Source organism: Talpa europaea (genome assembly GCF_964194135.1).
Source record: "Talpa europaea genome assembly, chromosome: 4".
Lineage (NCBI taxonomy): Eukaryota > Metazoa > Chordata > Mammalia > Eulipotyphla > Talpidae > Talpa > Talpa europaea.
This window is the reverse complement of record NC_140070.1, coordinates 34,376,934-34,395,326: the sequence shown is the minus strand read 5'-3', so window position 1 is coordinate 34,395,326 and position 18,393 is coordinate 34,376,934. Positions and strand designations below refer to the sequence as shown.

Below are 18,393 nucleotides of genomic sequence, written 5' to 3'. Positions count from 1 at the left end.
AGGAACAAGCAGTAGCGGCTCCCAGCTGTGGGCCCCGTCTGGGACATCTAACTATGCACTTACCTGGATTTTCATTTTGATGTTCCCTATGTTGCAGCACAACCATGCTCCCCTGTGACCAGGAGAGAGAGCAGTAATGATTGTGTGTGTTGGTGAAAAACATCTGTACTTAGTGTCTGACATAGGAAGCTCACATCAGGTAGTAACTTTGGATTAGATTCAAGAAATCCAGACATTTCTGCAGAACAGATACCAAAAGAGAAGCCAGGAATTGGCTTCAGTATTGAGCACCAAGCAAGCACCCCGTGAATGCCTTTCCCAGGTTAAAATTTGGTCACTGATGCCTCTATTTACCAAAGTCAGAGGAATTCCCGTTTGTCATCCACCTTATTAGAATATGCCCTGTGGTTACCAGCTTCATACAAGCCCCTACAAAGTAGTCATCTTTGCTGCTTTGCGAGGTGTTTCTATTCCCAGTTTCTATCCTACCGTCTAAATATTTGTCTTTACTCTGGAACAGCAGTACAGGTCACTTCAGAAACTGGCTCTAGTTAATGCTCCAAATCAAAATTGTTAATGAGATGTTGTGTCATTGGTCACCCTGTGGCATTGACCCTGAAAATTACAGGGGGGAAAATAAACAGGATTTGTACCTGTGTAATATCCTCCTTTGACAGGACTTTGAGCTTTTTCCTTTGGACCCTACAGTGATAAGAATTCAAGGAGGACTTTTCTCCTCCACAGTAATCCTCTTTGTGGTGACTTCTTATCAAGGAACTCCTCAGAAATTTAAGAATTATTCAGAACCAGTTCAGGCTTACAGTTTTAACAAGGTCTGGCTTTGAGGTTTGTGTTCCCAAGGAGCACTCTCGGGGCATATTATTAGCCTTCCCCAACCCCTCCATAAGCCAGAATTTTGTAACTCTTTTGATTGTTGATAAAGTAGCAAGATCTTCAAAGTCCAGAAAGCACAAATAGTCATGACAGATTACTTCAGTCTGGTGGTTTCTTTTCTGGATGGTTTTTCCTATTTATTCAAGCCCCAGTCTTTAATTATATGAAATAACTTTGAGAACACTATGCTGCTGCCGAATGTAATTTTGTAAAACTTAAACCATTATGATTCCTGTACTGTTTGAATTAAAGCTATAGTTGTGATATTTCAGCGTCTATTAAATAAAAATGTGAGTTTGAATTATACCATCTGTGCCAATTACAAAGCAATTAAAAGATTTCTTTTTTATGATCTGGTGTAGTGAGTGAGTATAACAGGAGGGGGCATTGGAACCAACAGGAAGCAGCTGTGCCTGTCACTTGGCATTGTGCCATCCAGCCTTAGAGATAGAATTCCCTCGGGTCACAGATGCAGCCAACACCACATCATGGATGAGTAAGGGATTCTGTATCTCTAAGGGCTAGAAAATGAAATTTGACATTTCAGAAATAAAAAATCCAGATTCCTCTTGCTGCATGAAACTCTTTCAAATTGCCTCTAGGTGGCGACATTGGCAAACCTGAGGGACCAGCATTGGGACTCCACTGTCCGCTTATTACCGTGGAAGGAATTCTTGGTTTGTCTCACCCTTTCTTATAGAGCAGAAACGCACCAGAGGGGACACCATTTTCCCGAGCAACAGGGCTGATTCAGAGACACTATGTTCGTTCCAATACCTCATTTCCTTGCTGACTTGGCTAAGGGTCCTGAGGGTGGCTATTGAGCCCCTTCAGAAGAGGTGAAATGCTCTGAACAATAAAAAGCTCTCTGGCTTTTGCCTAGAGATTGAAAACTATGAAGGAGGAGATAAGCCCAGAGAGACTGAATCAAACACAGGTAAGGAAAGGAAACCAAATTGTGTCTCGCATCTTCACAGCAGGATAGGGTCTCCTGTGGAAAGAAAATTGAGCAAAGTTGTAACTTCGTCTTTTGAACGTGTGACAGGCAGCAGGTCTGAATACTCCCAGATTCTCATCCAAGTGGTGACAGCATGACCAGCAGATTTCCTGAGTTACAACAGTATGCTATCCTGTTGCTCTTTCACACACTGCACCTTCCCCCCTACACACACACACACACACACATAAACACACAATGTAGCAGTTATAACAGTGCTGCCAGTGGCCAGGACCCTTGTCTGCCCTAGCGCCAGCTAGGATCAAGTGGCTCCCAATAAATCCATCAAGGTGGGCCTCCCTGGTGGTGCAGTGGGTTGAGTGCAGCGCTGTGAAGCCGTCCGCAGCCTCTGCAGCACAGGTTTGATTCCGGGCCAGCCAGGGAGATTCCCACATGGAGCGGTAGACCTCTCCTGTCTCCTCGCTCGCTGCTCCCCTCAGCAGTGTATTTCAGTCCTTCTGTCCTGCTCCCTGCTCTGTCTCTGGTGAATTCTCTCACCCTCCCACACCTCTGGCCTGAACCCCAGTGCTTGTATAAATAAATAAATCTTAAAAAAAAAAAAAATCGTCTAAAAAAAATAAATCCATCAAGGCTTTGTCCTCAGACATTTGTCATAGACTGTTGCATCTCTAAAAGCAACCTCGTTGCTTAACAATGGAAGACAGTGGGAGAAATACATCATTAAGCAAGTTTATCATTATATGCATGTGACAGGGGGCATTTACACAAACCTAGGCTACTTCATACTAGGCTCCGTTCAGGGACTACCTCCTATAGGCAGCTGTTATTGGCCCAAATGTTTCTATGCAGAGTGTGACTAATTGCACTCCCCTCCCTCCTGCTTTAAACATTCACAACACATAAAGTACTGTCTCCTACAGCCTCTCATTTTACCCTTATAACAGTTGGTAGGGTGGGGCCTTCCTGGTGTTTCAGGGCTATTGAGCTATCGCCAGCCACTGAGGCATGAGTTCGACCCCCACCCAGGGAGATAGCCCACATGGCATGGCAGACCTCTTCTGTCTGGACGCTGCTCCCCTGAGCAGTGTATTTCAGTAGATCTTCCTGTTCTGCTCCCCACTCTGTCTCTGGTGAATCCTCTCACCCCCTCCCACGCTGCACCTCTGGTAGGGTAATGGAAGCTGTTTGGCAGTGCCCCTTTGTGGATAGGGCACCGAGGTCCAGAGAAGGAGACTCCGTGCTTGCCTTGTTTGAGATCAGAGGTCAGTGGTTGCACCACAAATAAACTCAAGACTGTTAACTTCTGGTCACCACACCACATCGGTATCCTTTGTTGTCTCAGGCTGTAATAATTGGTAAGTGACATATTATTTAATTTACAGGCTTCATCTAAGAGCACCTCACTGCCATAACAGATATGTATATTTTTCAGTCTATTGTAATTATTGAGAAAAGACACATCTTAATGCAGAACAAACTCTGAAACCACAAGCAGTGGGAATGAGAAGGAAGGAGTGATCACAAGTGGAACAAGGCTCCTGTCCTCCTGTCTCCCTCATACATTTTCCTCCCACAGCTTCAATCATCCCACTGGCTGCAGGGTTCCAAGTGTACAAAATGGGACCCTTCACCCCTAGAGCTACACTGGCAGTGAATTCCTTTCCCCAAGGCTAGCCACAGGAGGAATGAAGTCAAATGGGACAGTCTTTTTTTGTTTGTTTGTTTTTAAGATTTATTTTATTTATTTATGCATACAAAAGCTGGGGTGTAGGTCAGAGGTGGGGGGTGGTGGTAAGAGGATTCACCAGAGACAGAGTGGGGAGCAGAACAGGAAGATCTACTGAAATACACTGCTGAGGAGAGCAGCGGGCAAGACAGAGGTCTGCTGTGCCATGTGGGTCAGCTCCCTGGCGGGGGATCGAACTTATGTCGCAGTGCCTGCCCACGGCTTCATAGTGTTGAGACTTAACCCCTTGCGCCACCGGGAGGCCCCAGTCTTAAATCCCAGGCATCCTTGTCCTCGGCAAAAGAAGTGGCTCTGGTGTTCCAACGAAGCTGAGGAGGAAGGCCTCGCCCACCAATTCCTGAAGGGCCGAGATAAGGGTTGATGTCGTCAGCGGTGTAGTTGAAAGTGACTTGCCTGGGAACTGTGACTGTCTTTACCATGAAATCAGTTGAATGCTATTACATCAGCCTCATGACTAAAGACACAAGAATCCAACCACCCACAGAGATGTTTGACTACTCTGCCCTCTCCCCTCAAGAAGCACATAGGTAAAGAAAAGGACTTTCTCCTCCTCCCAGGCTCCATCAGTTAGTATATACTACAGCCGTGTGTAGAGAGCTCTTAAACTTAAGCTCTCCTCCTATAATCATTTCTAGGGCCCAGGGGACCTCAAAATGAACACTTTTTTTCCTATAAAGTCTAGCATAGTTGAGTTGAAATGGCAAGCAGTGGGGACAGAAATTGTGGGGGTGGGGGCAGCAGGAGGGTCACTTTGCTTTTTTTCTTGGATTTAAAACAAATTTTGCAAGCCCAAGCTCCTGAGCTCTGAGATTGCAGAGGAGCAGACGCCACCCTTTCAGTGCCAGAGTTCCCTCCACCAGTTAGCTGGCTGAGCTCCTCCAGGGTGTCCACCCCCACGTGCTCCCCAGCTTCGGAGCTAAACTTGACCCAGCTGCCAATCTCCAAAATAAAACCAATGTGTGACCTTATTCACCAGCTGTACCGAAGAAACTAGCAAAAACGAAGGCCAACTTTGAAGCCAAAAAGGGAAGATGAGAAGTTGGGAGAGAGAGAAGGGGGGTGGGAAACTTGGCTGGACATGAAAGGTGTCTTGTCTGTTCCCCATTAGGCCCAATTCTCTTGCAATCTGCAGCCTCGACATAATTCTCTTGACCAGAAACTCTCCAGAGAGATAGTGTCAGAAGGAAAAACAAACAGAATAGCATCTCTGACAGCAGAGCCACTTAAAAACCTCTTTGGGAATGGGTGGGAGAGAGGAGAGACGTTAGCAGTAGGGGATCGCACCCTCTACAGGTTACTTGTGGAGACAGGCTTACCCCAAGACTAGACTAGGAGAGGAAGGTGAGCTCAGGGGAGGCTGGTGTGCAAGGACAAGGCCAGCTCTAGGAAGCAGAACCCCAGGCCCTTCTGCCCCACTGGCCTTTCTCATGCCTCCAGATCCATCTTCTATGGTTTTCTCAACTGTGTGCTGAACACAAAAGCCCATAGTGGATTGAGAAAATTTGGAAGGATTGCTGTAGGAAAAAGTGGTCCCACCTTGTCCTAACTCTACTTCCTATTTCTGCCACCAGCAAGCCAGAGACTGAGAACACAGCTACCCTGTAAGCTGGCACCTCAGACAGCAAAGGTCTCTCCTCAAGTCCCTCTGACCTGCCTTTGAGCTAAGCCTCTCCTGTTGGGGAAGCCAGGCCCCCAGCAGGAGCCCCTGGGCTAAGGATTCTGGAGTAGGGAGTGCAATGCAATAGAGGGCACCTTCAGCGCTCAAGTTTCTGGGGCAGGCATCCTGTCATAGGAGAGAACCTTTTTTTTAAGGAAGAAAAACTAATCAGAAGAAAGGAGCAAGAGCTTTTCCCTGCCTCGGACTTGTTTATTACTCGGATATCTGATTTCAGCAGAGGAAGCCGGCACTGAAGCAAGGTTTTTATTGGCCGTGAGCAAGAGGAATTCAGGGTTTGCCTTTGATTTGGCTTCCCCAGAACATGAGGCACTGAAAAGTGTTGCTGCTTTGAAGGAGCAGCTCAGTGCTTTGGGAGCCCCACAACTCCCTGTTTCTGCAGCCCCAACTAAAATGCCCTGTGGAGGATGAGGGTGGAGCAAGGGGCCCCTGAGTGGAAGGTGGCCTCAAGAACATTTCAGAGAGGAAAGTAAGATAGTGGAGAAAGTTAAAAAGTTCTGAAATTGGCTCCAGAGGAGCACAAGCAAGGCTTGTGCTCAAAGGCCCCCTCCCCCTGAGCGGGGAGCTGGAGGAGGGAAGGTCTGGTTTGGATGAAAGCACAGTGTCTCCAGCCGACAGAGCTAAGCAGGCTGCAGTCGGCAGGCCTGCCTGATGGTTTCAATGTGTGGGGAAGATAAAGCCAGAGATCTGTAGAGGCCACTCCTGCCAGCAGTGCTGCTCCGCTGAGGCTGACCTGGGGCTGTTCAGGGCTCTGGGTCAGGGGTTTACCAGGTGGAACACAGGCCCAGGAAACTGCTGCTGCCCCCCTGGCTGCCCACAGTCACCTTCACACACAAACAGCCTCTGCTAAGGCTCTGGAGCCCCAGCCAGCCTGACGTCATCCTAGGTCAGCATAACCTTCCTGCCTCCTGCTGGCTTCCAAAGGGGTTGGGGTATCTCCCCTAGAGAAAGAGGCAGTGTCCCTCCATTGGGGCCTCTGGGTTAGCTCATCCATCTCCCTTCTCTGTACCCTATTTCTTTGTCTTTTAATATTTGCTGACATTTTTAATAGCTTCATAGCATTTGATGATTTTTTAAAATTTATTTTTATTTATTTATGCATACAAGAGCCGGGGTACAGGCCAGAGGTGCGGGGACGTGTATGTGTGTGTGTGAGATGAGTCACAAGAGACAGAGTGGGGAGAAGAACAGACAGATACACTGAAATACACTGCTGAAGGGAGTAGCAGGGAAGACAGGAGAGGTCTGCTGCACCATGTGGGTTAACTCCCTGGGGGGGGGATCGAACTCATACTGCAGTGGCTGGTGATAGCTTGATAGCTCTGAGACTTTAACCCCCATGCCACCGGAGAGACCCTGTACCTTATTTCTGTCTACCTTTCTCTCTGACTTCTCTCCTTATCCTTCTCCCATAAACTGCTGGTGAGGGGGAAAACCCCAAAACTACCCATCTCTACTTTGGCCAGGACCATTGATGGGCAGGAGTTTGTTGTGAGGGTGCTGGGACTTTGGGGCCTGCTCTGATTGCAGCACTTACCCTCAGGGAAACCCTCTGACAGGAAGACAGTTCTGCCTGGGTTTGGCTCTATGCCCATTCCAGTTTGTGACCAGATGACTGTCACTGCAAAGCCACCTTCTTCAGCTCTCTGCATGTGGGTCTTCAGAGGCCTTTATGACGTGTCACTGGCCTGTCTCTCAGGCTAAGCGAGCGCCTCAATGGTGTTGGCTGCCCCCAACACAGCTCTGCTCACCTGGAGCCCACTCTGGCAGCCACCGTGCTGTTTGGCACTCGTTGCTGAGGCCCAGAGCCTGGGGCGGGGGGTGGTGAGTGGGGGAACAGGGCTCTCACTGTATCCACTTCAAGAAACCCAGTCATCAGAAGGATCTTATAAAGTAGGTTTGGGAACATACAGGAGAGGCGCTACAGGAGTAAAAGTAGGGCTGAGAGCAGTGTATTTCGGTCCTTCTGCCTGCTCTGCTCCCCGCTCTGGCTCTGGTGAATTCTCTCACCCTCCCGTGCTTCTGACTGTACCCAGTGCATGTATAAACAAAACAAACAAACAAATAAATAAATAAATAAAACATGCCTCTATTAAAAAAAAAATTAAAAAAAAAAAAAAGTAGGACTGAGAGGCAGCTACACACATTTACTCAGCCATGATGCCTGCTCTAAGACTCTGGTACCCCTGCCCCAGTTTGATCCCCAAATCTGCTCCTTGCCGAACTTACTTGGGCTGAAGACCTAACCCCTTAGTGCTTCAATTTCGTCTCCTGTAAATAGGGGTGATATTAAAAGTAACTGCCCTTGGTGTTGTCATAAGATGAAGTACGAGAAAGGATAGAAAGTTCTGCCACAGAAGCCCACACATAATAAAGGCGAGGCCTTAGTGCAGGAACCCCCTGGGCTGGGCTTGTCTGCATCTCCAGAGGAAAAAGGCTGGAGCTCTGAGGATAGGGCCTCGGGCCAAGAAGGACTAGGGCGTGGGGCCTGCTGCTGTCTTCCTTCATAAATGAAACATAGCCTCTAAGAAAGGAGCAGGGGACCCTCCACGAGCAAGTGAAGCCCTCTTGGCCCAGGCCCCATGCCTCCTCAGGTCTCTCACTGGCCACAGTTGATGCATGGGCATTAGCAGTGGACGCCCAATTTCCGCTAACACACTGCCCAAACATGGACACCTGCTGCAGACCCTGGGTGCAAGCTCAGAGAGACACCCCTTTCATGACATTTCTCCTCTCCCCTGCAAGACCAAGGGCTATAGGGCCCAAAGGGGGGTCTGATTGTCTTAGGGATTAGAGTCCAACCTCCTGCACAGAAGTGTGATCCTGACTTTCTAGAGAGAAAGAGAATGTTCATGCATGCACCTGTGTGTGTGTGCATGTGCACACTCACAAGAAGGATGCACAGAAAGGAGAGGAAGAAGAAAAAAAAAAACCACAGGTGGTCAAAGACCCAGGGGTCAGCCCCAGAAACCCACTCCAGGCCAGGGAGGCACCTGGAGACCAGCAGCTGCAGGGAATCAGAGTTCCACACAAAGACCCCAGTTTCCTAGTAAATGAAAAGTCCAGCCTGCCAAGCTTCTGGTCAGCCTCAGAGGGAGTTTCTCTGAGGACCCTCGGGAAGGGAAGTGGTGTTAGGAGAGGGTGACAGTGGCCCAGAAAATCAAGCTTGGAAACGTGTGGAGAGCCACATCTCTGAACCTCTCCAGCTGGGAGGACGAGGCCTAAAAGCTAACCGCTGTCAGAGGGAAGCTCTCTCAGGATGCTAAGCCTCCCTCAGTGGCTGCTTCAACAAAGAGCAGAGACTAAAAGCAGGGCCCATTAAAAGCCACTGCCTCTGGGGAGCAGGGTCGGGAGACCATTGCTTTTCATTATAAACTCATCCATATTATTTCCTTTTTTAAACACAAGCATGTATTCTTTGATAAAAAAAATGCTTTTGCATAACAGTGGTGAGGGCTGGCAGCAGCCTTAACTCTGGATGAAAACGTTTGAGGTTGCCTCAGGCTCATGCTCTCTGCCACTAGCCTTGCACAGGGAAAGCCCATTCCTCACTTTCCCCAGCCCAGACTGACTCAGTAGCCTGGGGGTGACCCTAAATCCTCAAGCTTGTCTGGGGCATCCTATCCCTCCTCCTGCCCAAAATAAGCCTGCCACTTTCTCCACCAAAAAGCCTTGTGCTCTTTCTGTTTTTTTCAGTGCCGCCTCAGACCTAAACTGCCCCCGACCTACCCCACCCTGGAGTGTGAGGGGTACAGATGTGTGAACCTCAATCCTGGGTTACAGGGGCCAGTGATTTGCACATGCAAGGTAGCAGGTAGAGTGGCATGGACTCTGGAGAATCGGGCTGTACCTGTTAAAGAGTCATCCTATTATAGCACAGAAAGGAGTGAGATCAAATGAGCCCCCAAACCCAAAACACACACACATGTGCACACATCACTCAACCTCTTTGCGTTCCAATGTCCTATTCTGTGCCAGAGAATAAGTGACAGCCACATTCGGGTCAGTGAAGAGGAAGAAACAGAACACTGCATTTGAAGGGCTCCATCCGAGCCTTGGTGCCTCATTTCACGTTACTCTTTTCTCCTTGACATTTTCTTCTCTACAGGCTTGAAGTTGCACTTCCACATACCCATGTACTAATGCTGGTCTTTCACCACCTTCTCTCCCCCCACTGCCACCTCTGTCATCCCATCCCACCACACACTCACACAAACTTTTCTTTGAGCCAGAGTTGCTTCTCCTTTAAAGAGTCTGATCCCTGTGAGGCTCAGGGTGAGGGGTGCAAGTAGGCCTCTCAGCCACATCCATGGACAGACGTCTGTGGACAGAGCTGCCCCTCCCCTGGAAGAACAGGTCACAGACCCCAAGGAGCCCCAGAACTAGATGAGAAACTAGGTACGGCCCCTTCAGTGCATCACAAAAATCCCATGGACCTCCCTGGTTGTGCAAGGGGGTTAAGCACAGCACTGTGAAGCTGTAGGCAGCCACTATGACATAAGTTCGATCCCCCCACCACCACCCCCAGGGAGCTACCCACATGGTGCAGCAGACCTCTCCTGTCTTGCCTGCTGCTCCCCTCGACAGTATATTTCAGTCAGTCTGCCTGTTCTGTTCCCCACTCTGTCTCTGGTGAATCCTCTCACCCCCTCCCTGCCCCTCTGGCCTGTATCCCAGTTCTTGCATGCACAAATAAATAAATCTTTGAGGAAAAAAAAAAAAAGCCCATGAGCTGATGAGGCAGGGAAGCAGAGGCCTCCTGAGTCCTGATCCCTCTGGAAGACTCTGGGCTACATCTGTCCTGTCCCCTGAGCATGGAGGTTCTCAGTGCTCACAGTGGTGCCTTGAGGGCTGGCTAGGGAAAGAGAAGAAGGAGAGGAGATCCCTCACCCTTCACCCACACTTTCCCCTTTACCCCAACAACACGGATCTCTCCTATGTTTCAGGCACCAGACTCTTTCCTACCCGGTGTTAGGAAAATCTCCGCGCCTCCCCCTACCAATCAGCCCCTTTTGCCCAACCTTTATTCTAGAGGTTCTCTTGGCTATGACTTTCTCAGAGAGGCTTTGTCCATCAGCCTCTTTCCCTGCTTCATTGTGCCTCACGGATATTACCCCATCTGCTAGATCATACATATGTATTTGCTTATTGCATGCTACCTATCACCCCTTGCTGTGTTAGTTCCACAAAACCACAGACTTTCTTTTGGTTTGCTGCTCTATCTTTAGGGCCCAAAACAGTGTCTTCCATATGGTAGATATTCAATAAATGTTGTTAATTTTTTAAGACTTATTTATTTATGCATACAAGAGCTAGGGTGCAGGCCAGAGGTATGGGGGGTGGGGGGTGGGGATGGGAAGAGGATTCACCAGAGACAGAGTGGGGTGCAGAACAGGCAGATCTACTGAAATACACTGCTGAGGGACATCTTAACCCCTTGCACCACTAGGAAGGCCCCCCTCAATAAATGTTGCTTAAATGGCAAAGAGGGCCTCCCTGCTGGCACAAGGGATTAAGTCTCAGCACTATGAAGCTATTGAGCTAACCCACACGGCAGAGCAGACCTCTCTTGTCTCACACCCACTGCTCCCCTCAGCAGTGTATTTCAGTAGATCTGCCTGTTCTGCTCCCCACTCTGTCTCTGGTGAATCCTCTCACCCCCACACCTCTGGCCTACATCCCAGTTCTTGTATGCATAAATAAATAAATCTAAATAAACAAATAAATGACAAAGACCTTAGCAACATTTTGTTGACGAAATTAGTTTCTTGTATGTGTCGAGCACTAAAACAAGCTGATATCATAGAAATAAAGGAAATAATTGCCTCTTCTCACTCTTTCCATTCTAGGGGAAGATTCAAATACATAAGCAGTCAGCTATAACATGAGACAAAACTAAACATGTACAAATAAGGAAAATAGCAACCCCAGGGAGGGAGCATGTGCTCCAGGCTGGAGTGCACCCTAACACCAATCAATTCTCCACCACCTATTGGGTTTCTTATAATTGAGTACAGTTTTGATACTGACTACTCTGTGTTAATGCAGATTACACAGATTAATAGCAGGTGCCAGTTGCAAGTCCCAGGTCGCCTATACTTCTGACTGACTATAGATTTCATGACCCCAGATTTCCATGACCCCATCCTCAAGTTCGATTATCTCCTAGGATGACTCACAGAACTCAGGAGAACACTTGACTTACATTTGCTGGCTTAATATAAAGGATATGACTCAGGAACAGCCAAAGGGAAGGGATGAGGAGGAGGACAGAGCTTCGTGCCCTCTGGATACACCACCCTCTCTGCACCTGATATGTTCACCAACCCATAAGGCCTCTGGATCTAGTTGTTAAGAGTTTTTATAGAGCTCAATCTCCACACCCCACGCCACCCCCTTTTGGGGAGAGGCCAGTGCATGGGGCCAAAAGGTCTAACCTTCTAATCACTTGGTCTTTCTAGTGACCAGCCCCATCCTGAGGCTGTCTGAGAGTCCTGCCCTCAGTCACCCCATTAACATAAACTCAATTGTCATCAAAGAGGTGCCTTAAGAATAACCAGATATGGGCCTCCCGGGTGGCGCAAGGGGTTAAGATGCAACCTATGAAGCTATCCACAGCCACTGCAACACGAGTTCAATCCCCCGGCCCACCAGGGAGCAACCCATATGGCGCAGCAGACCTCTTCTTCTGACTAGTCCTCACCTGCTGCTCCCCTCAGCAGCGTACTTCGTCCAATTTGCCTGTTCTGTTTCCCACTCTGTCTCTGGTGAATCCTCTCACCCCTCACACCTCTGGCCTGTACCCCAGCTCTTGTATGCATAAATAAATAAATCTTTAAAAAAAAAAAAAAGAATAACCAGATACTCCTATCAATTCTCAGGAAATTCCAAGGGTTTTAGGAGCTCCATATCTGGAACCGGGACACAGACCAAGTCTATTTTTGTATTACACCATATGGGCATCATTTACATATTACTGACGCTATCATCATTATCATAAAGTAAGATTAATTTTATCCCCTATTTCACAGAATAGAAAAATGAGGCCTAGGTGAATTAAGTGGCTTGCCCAAAATCACAGTCTACAAGGTAGAAAGCCATGATTTGAATCCAGCCCCAAAGTCCATGCTCTTAGCTTCTGTGCAAAGGTGTCCCATCATCTGGGACAATATGGGTTGATTTCACTTAAGGAACAAGTCAGATTTTAATAGAAACAGAGATCAAAACCTTATCTGAGGGAATGTTGAAATTTTACATGGGCACCTTTTATGTGGTAGAATCTGATCACCAAAGGATAGTCCTTACAGCTCCCAAATATTTATCTGGTGTCTTCCCTCCATTCTGATTGAGGAATGAGCATTTCTGTCATGAAGACTCAGAGTAAGTGCTCCAACAGGGTGGGGGGCTCAGCACAGTCCCCACAGGGAGGTACAGGACAGGGAAGAGAGGGACAGAGAGCTCAAAGGATGGAAACTCAAAGGACTTCAGACCCATCCAGTGTTCCGTAGACTTTATCGACACCTTCCTTTCCTCTACCTAAGTAGTGAAGATATTAGGAAAGTTTTTGCCTTCCCTGAATCTGTTAGAATACGGGGGAAAGGGATAGACTGGTTCTACTACCCACCATGGTTTGAGAGTGAATATCTCTATAGATTCATCTCAGAGTGGGACAGGGAATCAAAATAAGAAAGTCTCAAGGGGAAGAGAACTCTTGGGAGAATCCTTGAGAGCCCTTCTCCTTATAATGCATAGAATATGGTGTTTAAATCTTTGCATTCTGGAGAACAGAGAACCTGGGATCAAATGCTGATTCTATGCCTTACTAGCTGTGAAAGGGGTGTGGACAAGTTACTATTAAGGTGCTTTTCCACCTCTCAGTTCCTGTCTGTTTAGACAGCCATCTTGTAAAATGTAACCAGCAAGTGACATGCTAAGTTCTCAGCTGATGTTAGTGCTCCAGATGTGCAGGTCCTCCTGTGTTAGGTGTGGTCTCAGGGTGAGGGGACAGTGCCCACTGCTCCATTTTCTACTCTCGGCTGCTACTAATGGAGGGTCTGCCCCGTCATGGGGTAAGAGGTGCCAGTCACTCCTGGACAAGTGGAAATGGAGCAACATTGAAGTTGAGGGCAAGAAAAAGGGTGGCTAGCAACTAGCCCCTGGCAAATGCAAACTTTTGGGAGGGTCTTGGGGTCCTGAAGAAGCCATCTCTGGACTCTTCAAGGCTGGTAAATAATCAAACAAGCATCTGTCAGATTGATAACAGAAAGAACCATAGAAAAGTTTAATAATAACATGTATAGGGCCTCCCTGGTGGTGCAGCGGTTGAGCGCTGGGTTGCGAAGCTGCCCACAGCCTCTACAGCGATGGTTCGATCCCCGGCTGCTCCCCGGCCACAGGAGGAGGGTCCCACATGGTGTGCAGACCTCTCCTGCTGCCCGCTGCTCCCCTCAGCAGTGTCCTTCGGTCCTTCTGCCTGCTCTGCTCCCCGCTCTGGCTCTGGTGAATTCTCTCACCCTCCCGAGCTTCTGACTGTACCCGGTGCTTGTATAAATAAATAAATAAATCTTAAAATAATAATAATAATAACATGTATACCTCTTGTATGCATGGGACAGACCCAGCCTGACTAACCCCCCCATGTGGCTTTACATGCCATTTTAAATAGCCCAGCTAGGACAAGGGAGCGTGGGGCAAGAATGAAGAAATCAGGGCATTTGTGTGTGCGTTTGGGGAGGAAGGGGGGCAAAGTACTTCTGCCTTCCCCAGAGAGGAGAAGAGATAAGGGGATTAGGTCTTCCAGAGAGAAGTGCAGTATAAACATCAAAAGCAACTTCCACCCACCTTCAGAACCTCTCACAAGAAATAAACTTCTTGCCAAAGACATGGTTTGGAGTGGCAGATTTTTTCTCCTCTCTAGAGGCACCACAAATAAGAGAACTTGAAGGGAATAATTATGGTTTAGTCGAAGTCAGGTGGGTTGCACTTACTCCCTGGACTGGGCTAAAACTTTGGGTGAGCTCCCTCTGCCTCACTTCGGTCAGGATTAATTCAAGCCTTGCGTCTATTTTCATGGCTGCTTATCCCTACTCCATTGAAAAGCTTATCACACACTATCAGGGTGTATTTCATTGGTCCAGCTCCCTAGCCAGATTTCCTGAGGTTGGTAACTAAGTTTGAGTCATCTTGGCTAGCTCCAGCAAACCTAAAAACAAAAAGATTTTTATGTAGGCTACTGGCTCACTCTGTCCTGTACCTCTGAGGAAAGATAACCAGGAAGCTTCCTTTGGGGAAATCTTTTGAGTAGCTCAAAGAAAAAAAGCACTTAAAAAGGAATCGGAGGGTAAGCTCCCACCCCCGACCCTTCCTGAGGAATGCAATCTCAGCTCGCGCCAGCCTGCAGAGGGCTCCTGCTGGGGGAGTCCAATCCCCTTCTCTCTTCCTCCATTTGCAATCATTATTTATTTATCTTTGGAAGTTGAAGGAACCAGAGCCTGCAAATGGGAGAGACTTGTGGAGCCAGGGAGAGAAAGTGAAGAGGCCAGTGTCTGGGCCCAGAGTCTGCGGCCAACGGGCAAGAAAGTGAAGCCGCTTAAAGGTCATGGTGCTGGAAACGGTGCCACACACACCAGCAGGGCTGGGAGCACAGAAAAAGAGGATGGTCACCTTAGCCCCCATTTTTTTGTTTTGTATTGTTTTTTAAAGATTTATTTATTTATTTATACATGCACTGGGTACAGTCAGAATTGCGGGAGGGTGAGAGAATTCACCAGAGCCAGAGCGGGGAGCAGAACAGGCAGACTGACGAAATACACTGCTGAGGGGAGAAGCAAGCGGGCGCAGCAGGAGAGGTTTGCGCGTCATGTGGGACTCTCATCAGAGGCCAGGGATCTAACCAGAGCTGCAGAGGCTGCGGGCAGCTTCGCAACCCAGCGCTCAACCACTGCGCTACCAGGGAGGTCCAGGCCCCATTTTGGTAGCACACTGAAATAGGGGGAACAGGGTCTCCTAACTGGAACAGCCTGTCTCTTTGCAACAAAGACTCTAGGAAGTGACCCAAAAAAAGTTACTTGTGGGGAAAAATGAGGAGGCAGACACCCAGAGTCATCTTTTTCTCTTCCCTCCATCCACAGCCCTGTTCCTAGCTTGCATTAGAGTCCATCTAAGACTCACAGGCAACTTTTATCCCCCTCGCTGGCAGTCAAGGTCAGACTCTGCCCAAACCACCCATAGAACTCCTGGTGCTCCCTCTCTAACTCACTTTCATGCCACAACTTACATCCATCAACTCGGGTCAGGAAGGGCTCCATTTTTACCCCTGAGAATACTCGGAGTAGCACAGACCCATTCCCAATTTCCCTCATTCCCACCGGCCCCCCAAACACATAAACACATTAGGGAGGTGGAAAAGGTAAGAAGTCCACCAGATCTGATCAATCTGCCTTGGCCTTTGACCCCTCCCTGGTTCAAGACATGCAACCCCGCTGGGCGAGGTCACAGGGGCCCAGAGGAGGGGCTGCCAATCCTTAGTCTTTGGCTTGTGTCCTGCAATGGCCTCAGTCAGACCTTGAGAACCCAGGCTGGCTGTGGGAGTGACAGCCAATACCAGACAGGCCCAGCATGTCAGGCGCCAAGAGAGCCGGGTCCCAGCAACCCTAGAGCCGTGAAGTTCAGTCTGAAGCCTGTAGCTCTAGACACATCTGGCCAAGGTCGCAGGTAAATGAAAGCCCCCAAGGCAGGGGGTGCAGGCTGGAGGACCAGCGGGGGGGCTTTGTGGAAAGTGATGGCGGTGGTTGGCTTTGAGGTCTAAGAAGGACTTCGTAGACGACGAGCCCGGCTCGGGGGAGAGGAGCGGAAGAGCGAGGGAGTCTAGGCTCAGGACTCTCGCCGCTGACAGGCAGGGCCTCAAGCCCGCTGGCCCGCTCTGGCCCCGGGAAGGGCAGCGGCCTGGCTGCGCATCGGGAGGCGCTAGGGCCTCGCGGACGGACGCGCGGGCGAGGGGAGGGCGCCCTCTCTGGAGGCGGGCGGGGGCTGGCGGCGGCGGGAGCGTCGCGGCGCCGAGCAGCCTCCATCCATGGCACGGAGCAGCGGCGGCGGCAGCAGGAGCCCGGCGCGATCCGCTAGGTCCCAGCCGGGCGCTCGGCGAGCAGGAGACGCGCAGAGGCCCGGCCTCCCCCAGCCCCGGGGCAGAGCGCAGAGGCTCGGACCGCGCCGCCGGGGGCCGCCTGTGCGGCGCTGACAGCCGCGCCCGCGTCCTCCCCGCCGGGGCGCTCGCCGGACATGCCCCCCGGGCGCGGCGGCGGGGACCCCGGGGTTTGCCTGCGCCCAGGGCCCCCCAGCCCGCCCTTGGGCGCTCCGGGCCCCTACTGAGCTCGCCTCCCGCGCGCTCAGGTCCCTCGGACCCGCACTCGGACGGGCTGCAGCGCTGTCTGTCCCCGCGGGGCGATGGGCTGATGGGCGCCGGGGGACGCAGGATGCTGGGGGCGCCCGTGCGTCTGCTGCTGTCGCTGCTGCCGTGGCTACTGCTCCTGTTGAGCGACACTCAGGGCGCTCCCGGCTGCCCCGTCCCCATCCGCAGTTGCAAGTGCTCGGGGGAGCGGCCCAAGGGACTCAGTGGCGGCGCCCCCAACCCAGCGCGCAGGAGGGTGGTGTGCGGCGGCGGGGACCTCCCGGAGCCTCCCGAGCCCGGCCTACTGCCTAACGGCACCGTCACCCTGTGAGTACCCCACGCTGCCCGCCCGACCCGAGCCCAGACTGGGGGAGCTAATGGAGACCAGACGGGAGGGGCGGGAAGAGGGGGAAGAGCCGGTATCTCTAGCGCAGTCTCCAGGACAGTTCGGAGTCCAGGCGCCGAGAAGAGGACTTTGAGAGGTAGGGGGAAGATCAGGAGTGGGTAGGGAGGAAGGTGCTTTAGGGGGGTCGGTGCACCCCAGAGAGGAACACCGCGGGCACCCACTCACCTGCACAGGTGAAGTGGAGTGAGCGCTGGCGTGATGCCCACGCTCCTTGAATTTCCAGGCTGGGCTGGTGTTGTTGCGGAACTTGGGGGCTTGAGGTGGGTGGGATGGGGCAAGGCTCAGGAAGGATCGACCCTCGCGGCCCAGTGAGCGGCTGTGGTAGTTAACGCGGGGGGCGCGTCGCGGACCCCCGGGACTGGAGGAGTCTCCGAATTCACCCGGCGGGCCTGTCTCCTCCAGTGGGGGGAGCTGTAGCTCCCCCCCAAGCCTGCCATTCCCGCTTCCAGTCTGTCTTCTTCGGGCAGGCTGGCGCGTGGGCTCGGAAAAGTCTGCCGTTGGGGTGCTGCGGCTTTTAGTCGGAAGGAGACCCTGACATCCCACTTTCTCTTGAGCCCCCTCCCGTCGCGCGCATCTGTGCAATGAGCTCTGTGCTGGCTCCTGCACCCCGTCCTCTCCTTTCCTGCCCGGTATATAGCTTGAGCTTTGACTTTTCTCGATTGACTTGTTGGCGCAAAGATTGCCAGGAAAGAAACCTGGCTGAGGGAAGTCGCCAGCCACCCCCTCTCCCCAGCCTCCTTCCCTCCTCTAATGCCCCTTGTCCTCCAGGGCCTTTTTAAGCCCTGATTTGGCTGCCACAACCCTCCTTGTTGGGGGTCTGAAATCCCTGCAGCCTCTGGAGAATTAGCTACCCCTCCCCACTGCCTTCCCGCACTGACCACGTGCTCGGGCTTCTAAACACATCGTGGGCTTGAGGGTCGGGCCCTAGCGGCGCCCCCTTCCTGCCCTGTCCTGTCCTGGATGCAGCCTGCTAGCTGCTTCCCCTTCACTGTTCTCCTGACCCTAGTGGCGACTGTTTCCCCACCACCGCTCGCCGGGAGTGGGAGCTGGCTTGCAGTCGTCTGATTGTGTCCAGAACAATACAGTAACTCCTCTGGTTGGGTGGGTTCAGAGGCTGCCCGCTTCCTGACAGGACACACTGGTCAGTCTCTGACGTTGGCCTCCTGGCCCCTGCATGTTCCCTAGCTTGGGGGGGATGGGGGGTTGTGGAGGCGCTGTGTCTGCTATCTTCCTCCTCCCAGCAGCTCAGGCAGATGGCCATGGCCCGGGAAGGCAGCTGTGGCTGCTCATTCCAGGTCCCTCTGAGTATCCACTGGTGTTGAAGGGT

General features: G+C 51.0%; 1 protein-coding gene across 1 annotated transcript in view; it reads left to right on the top strand.

The window, feature by feature from the left end:
* Positions 1–16,724: 16,724 nt before the first annotated feature.
* Positions 16,725–18,393, top strand: part of ADGRA2 (adhesion G protein-coupled receptor A2) — a gene marked incomplete at both ends in the record, with an annotated part of 32,927 nt that continues 31,258 nt past the window's right edge. Inside the window, one exon of the mRNA XM_084231465.1 lies at positions 16,725–16,987. Within this exon, the coding sequence (XP_084087591.1) occupies positions 16,725–16,987 (263 nt within the window). The remainder of the gene's footprint in view (positions 16,988–18,393) is intronic.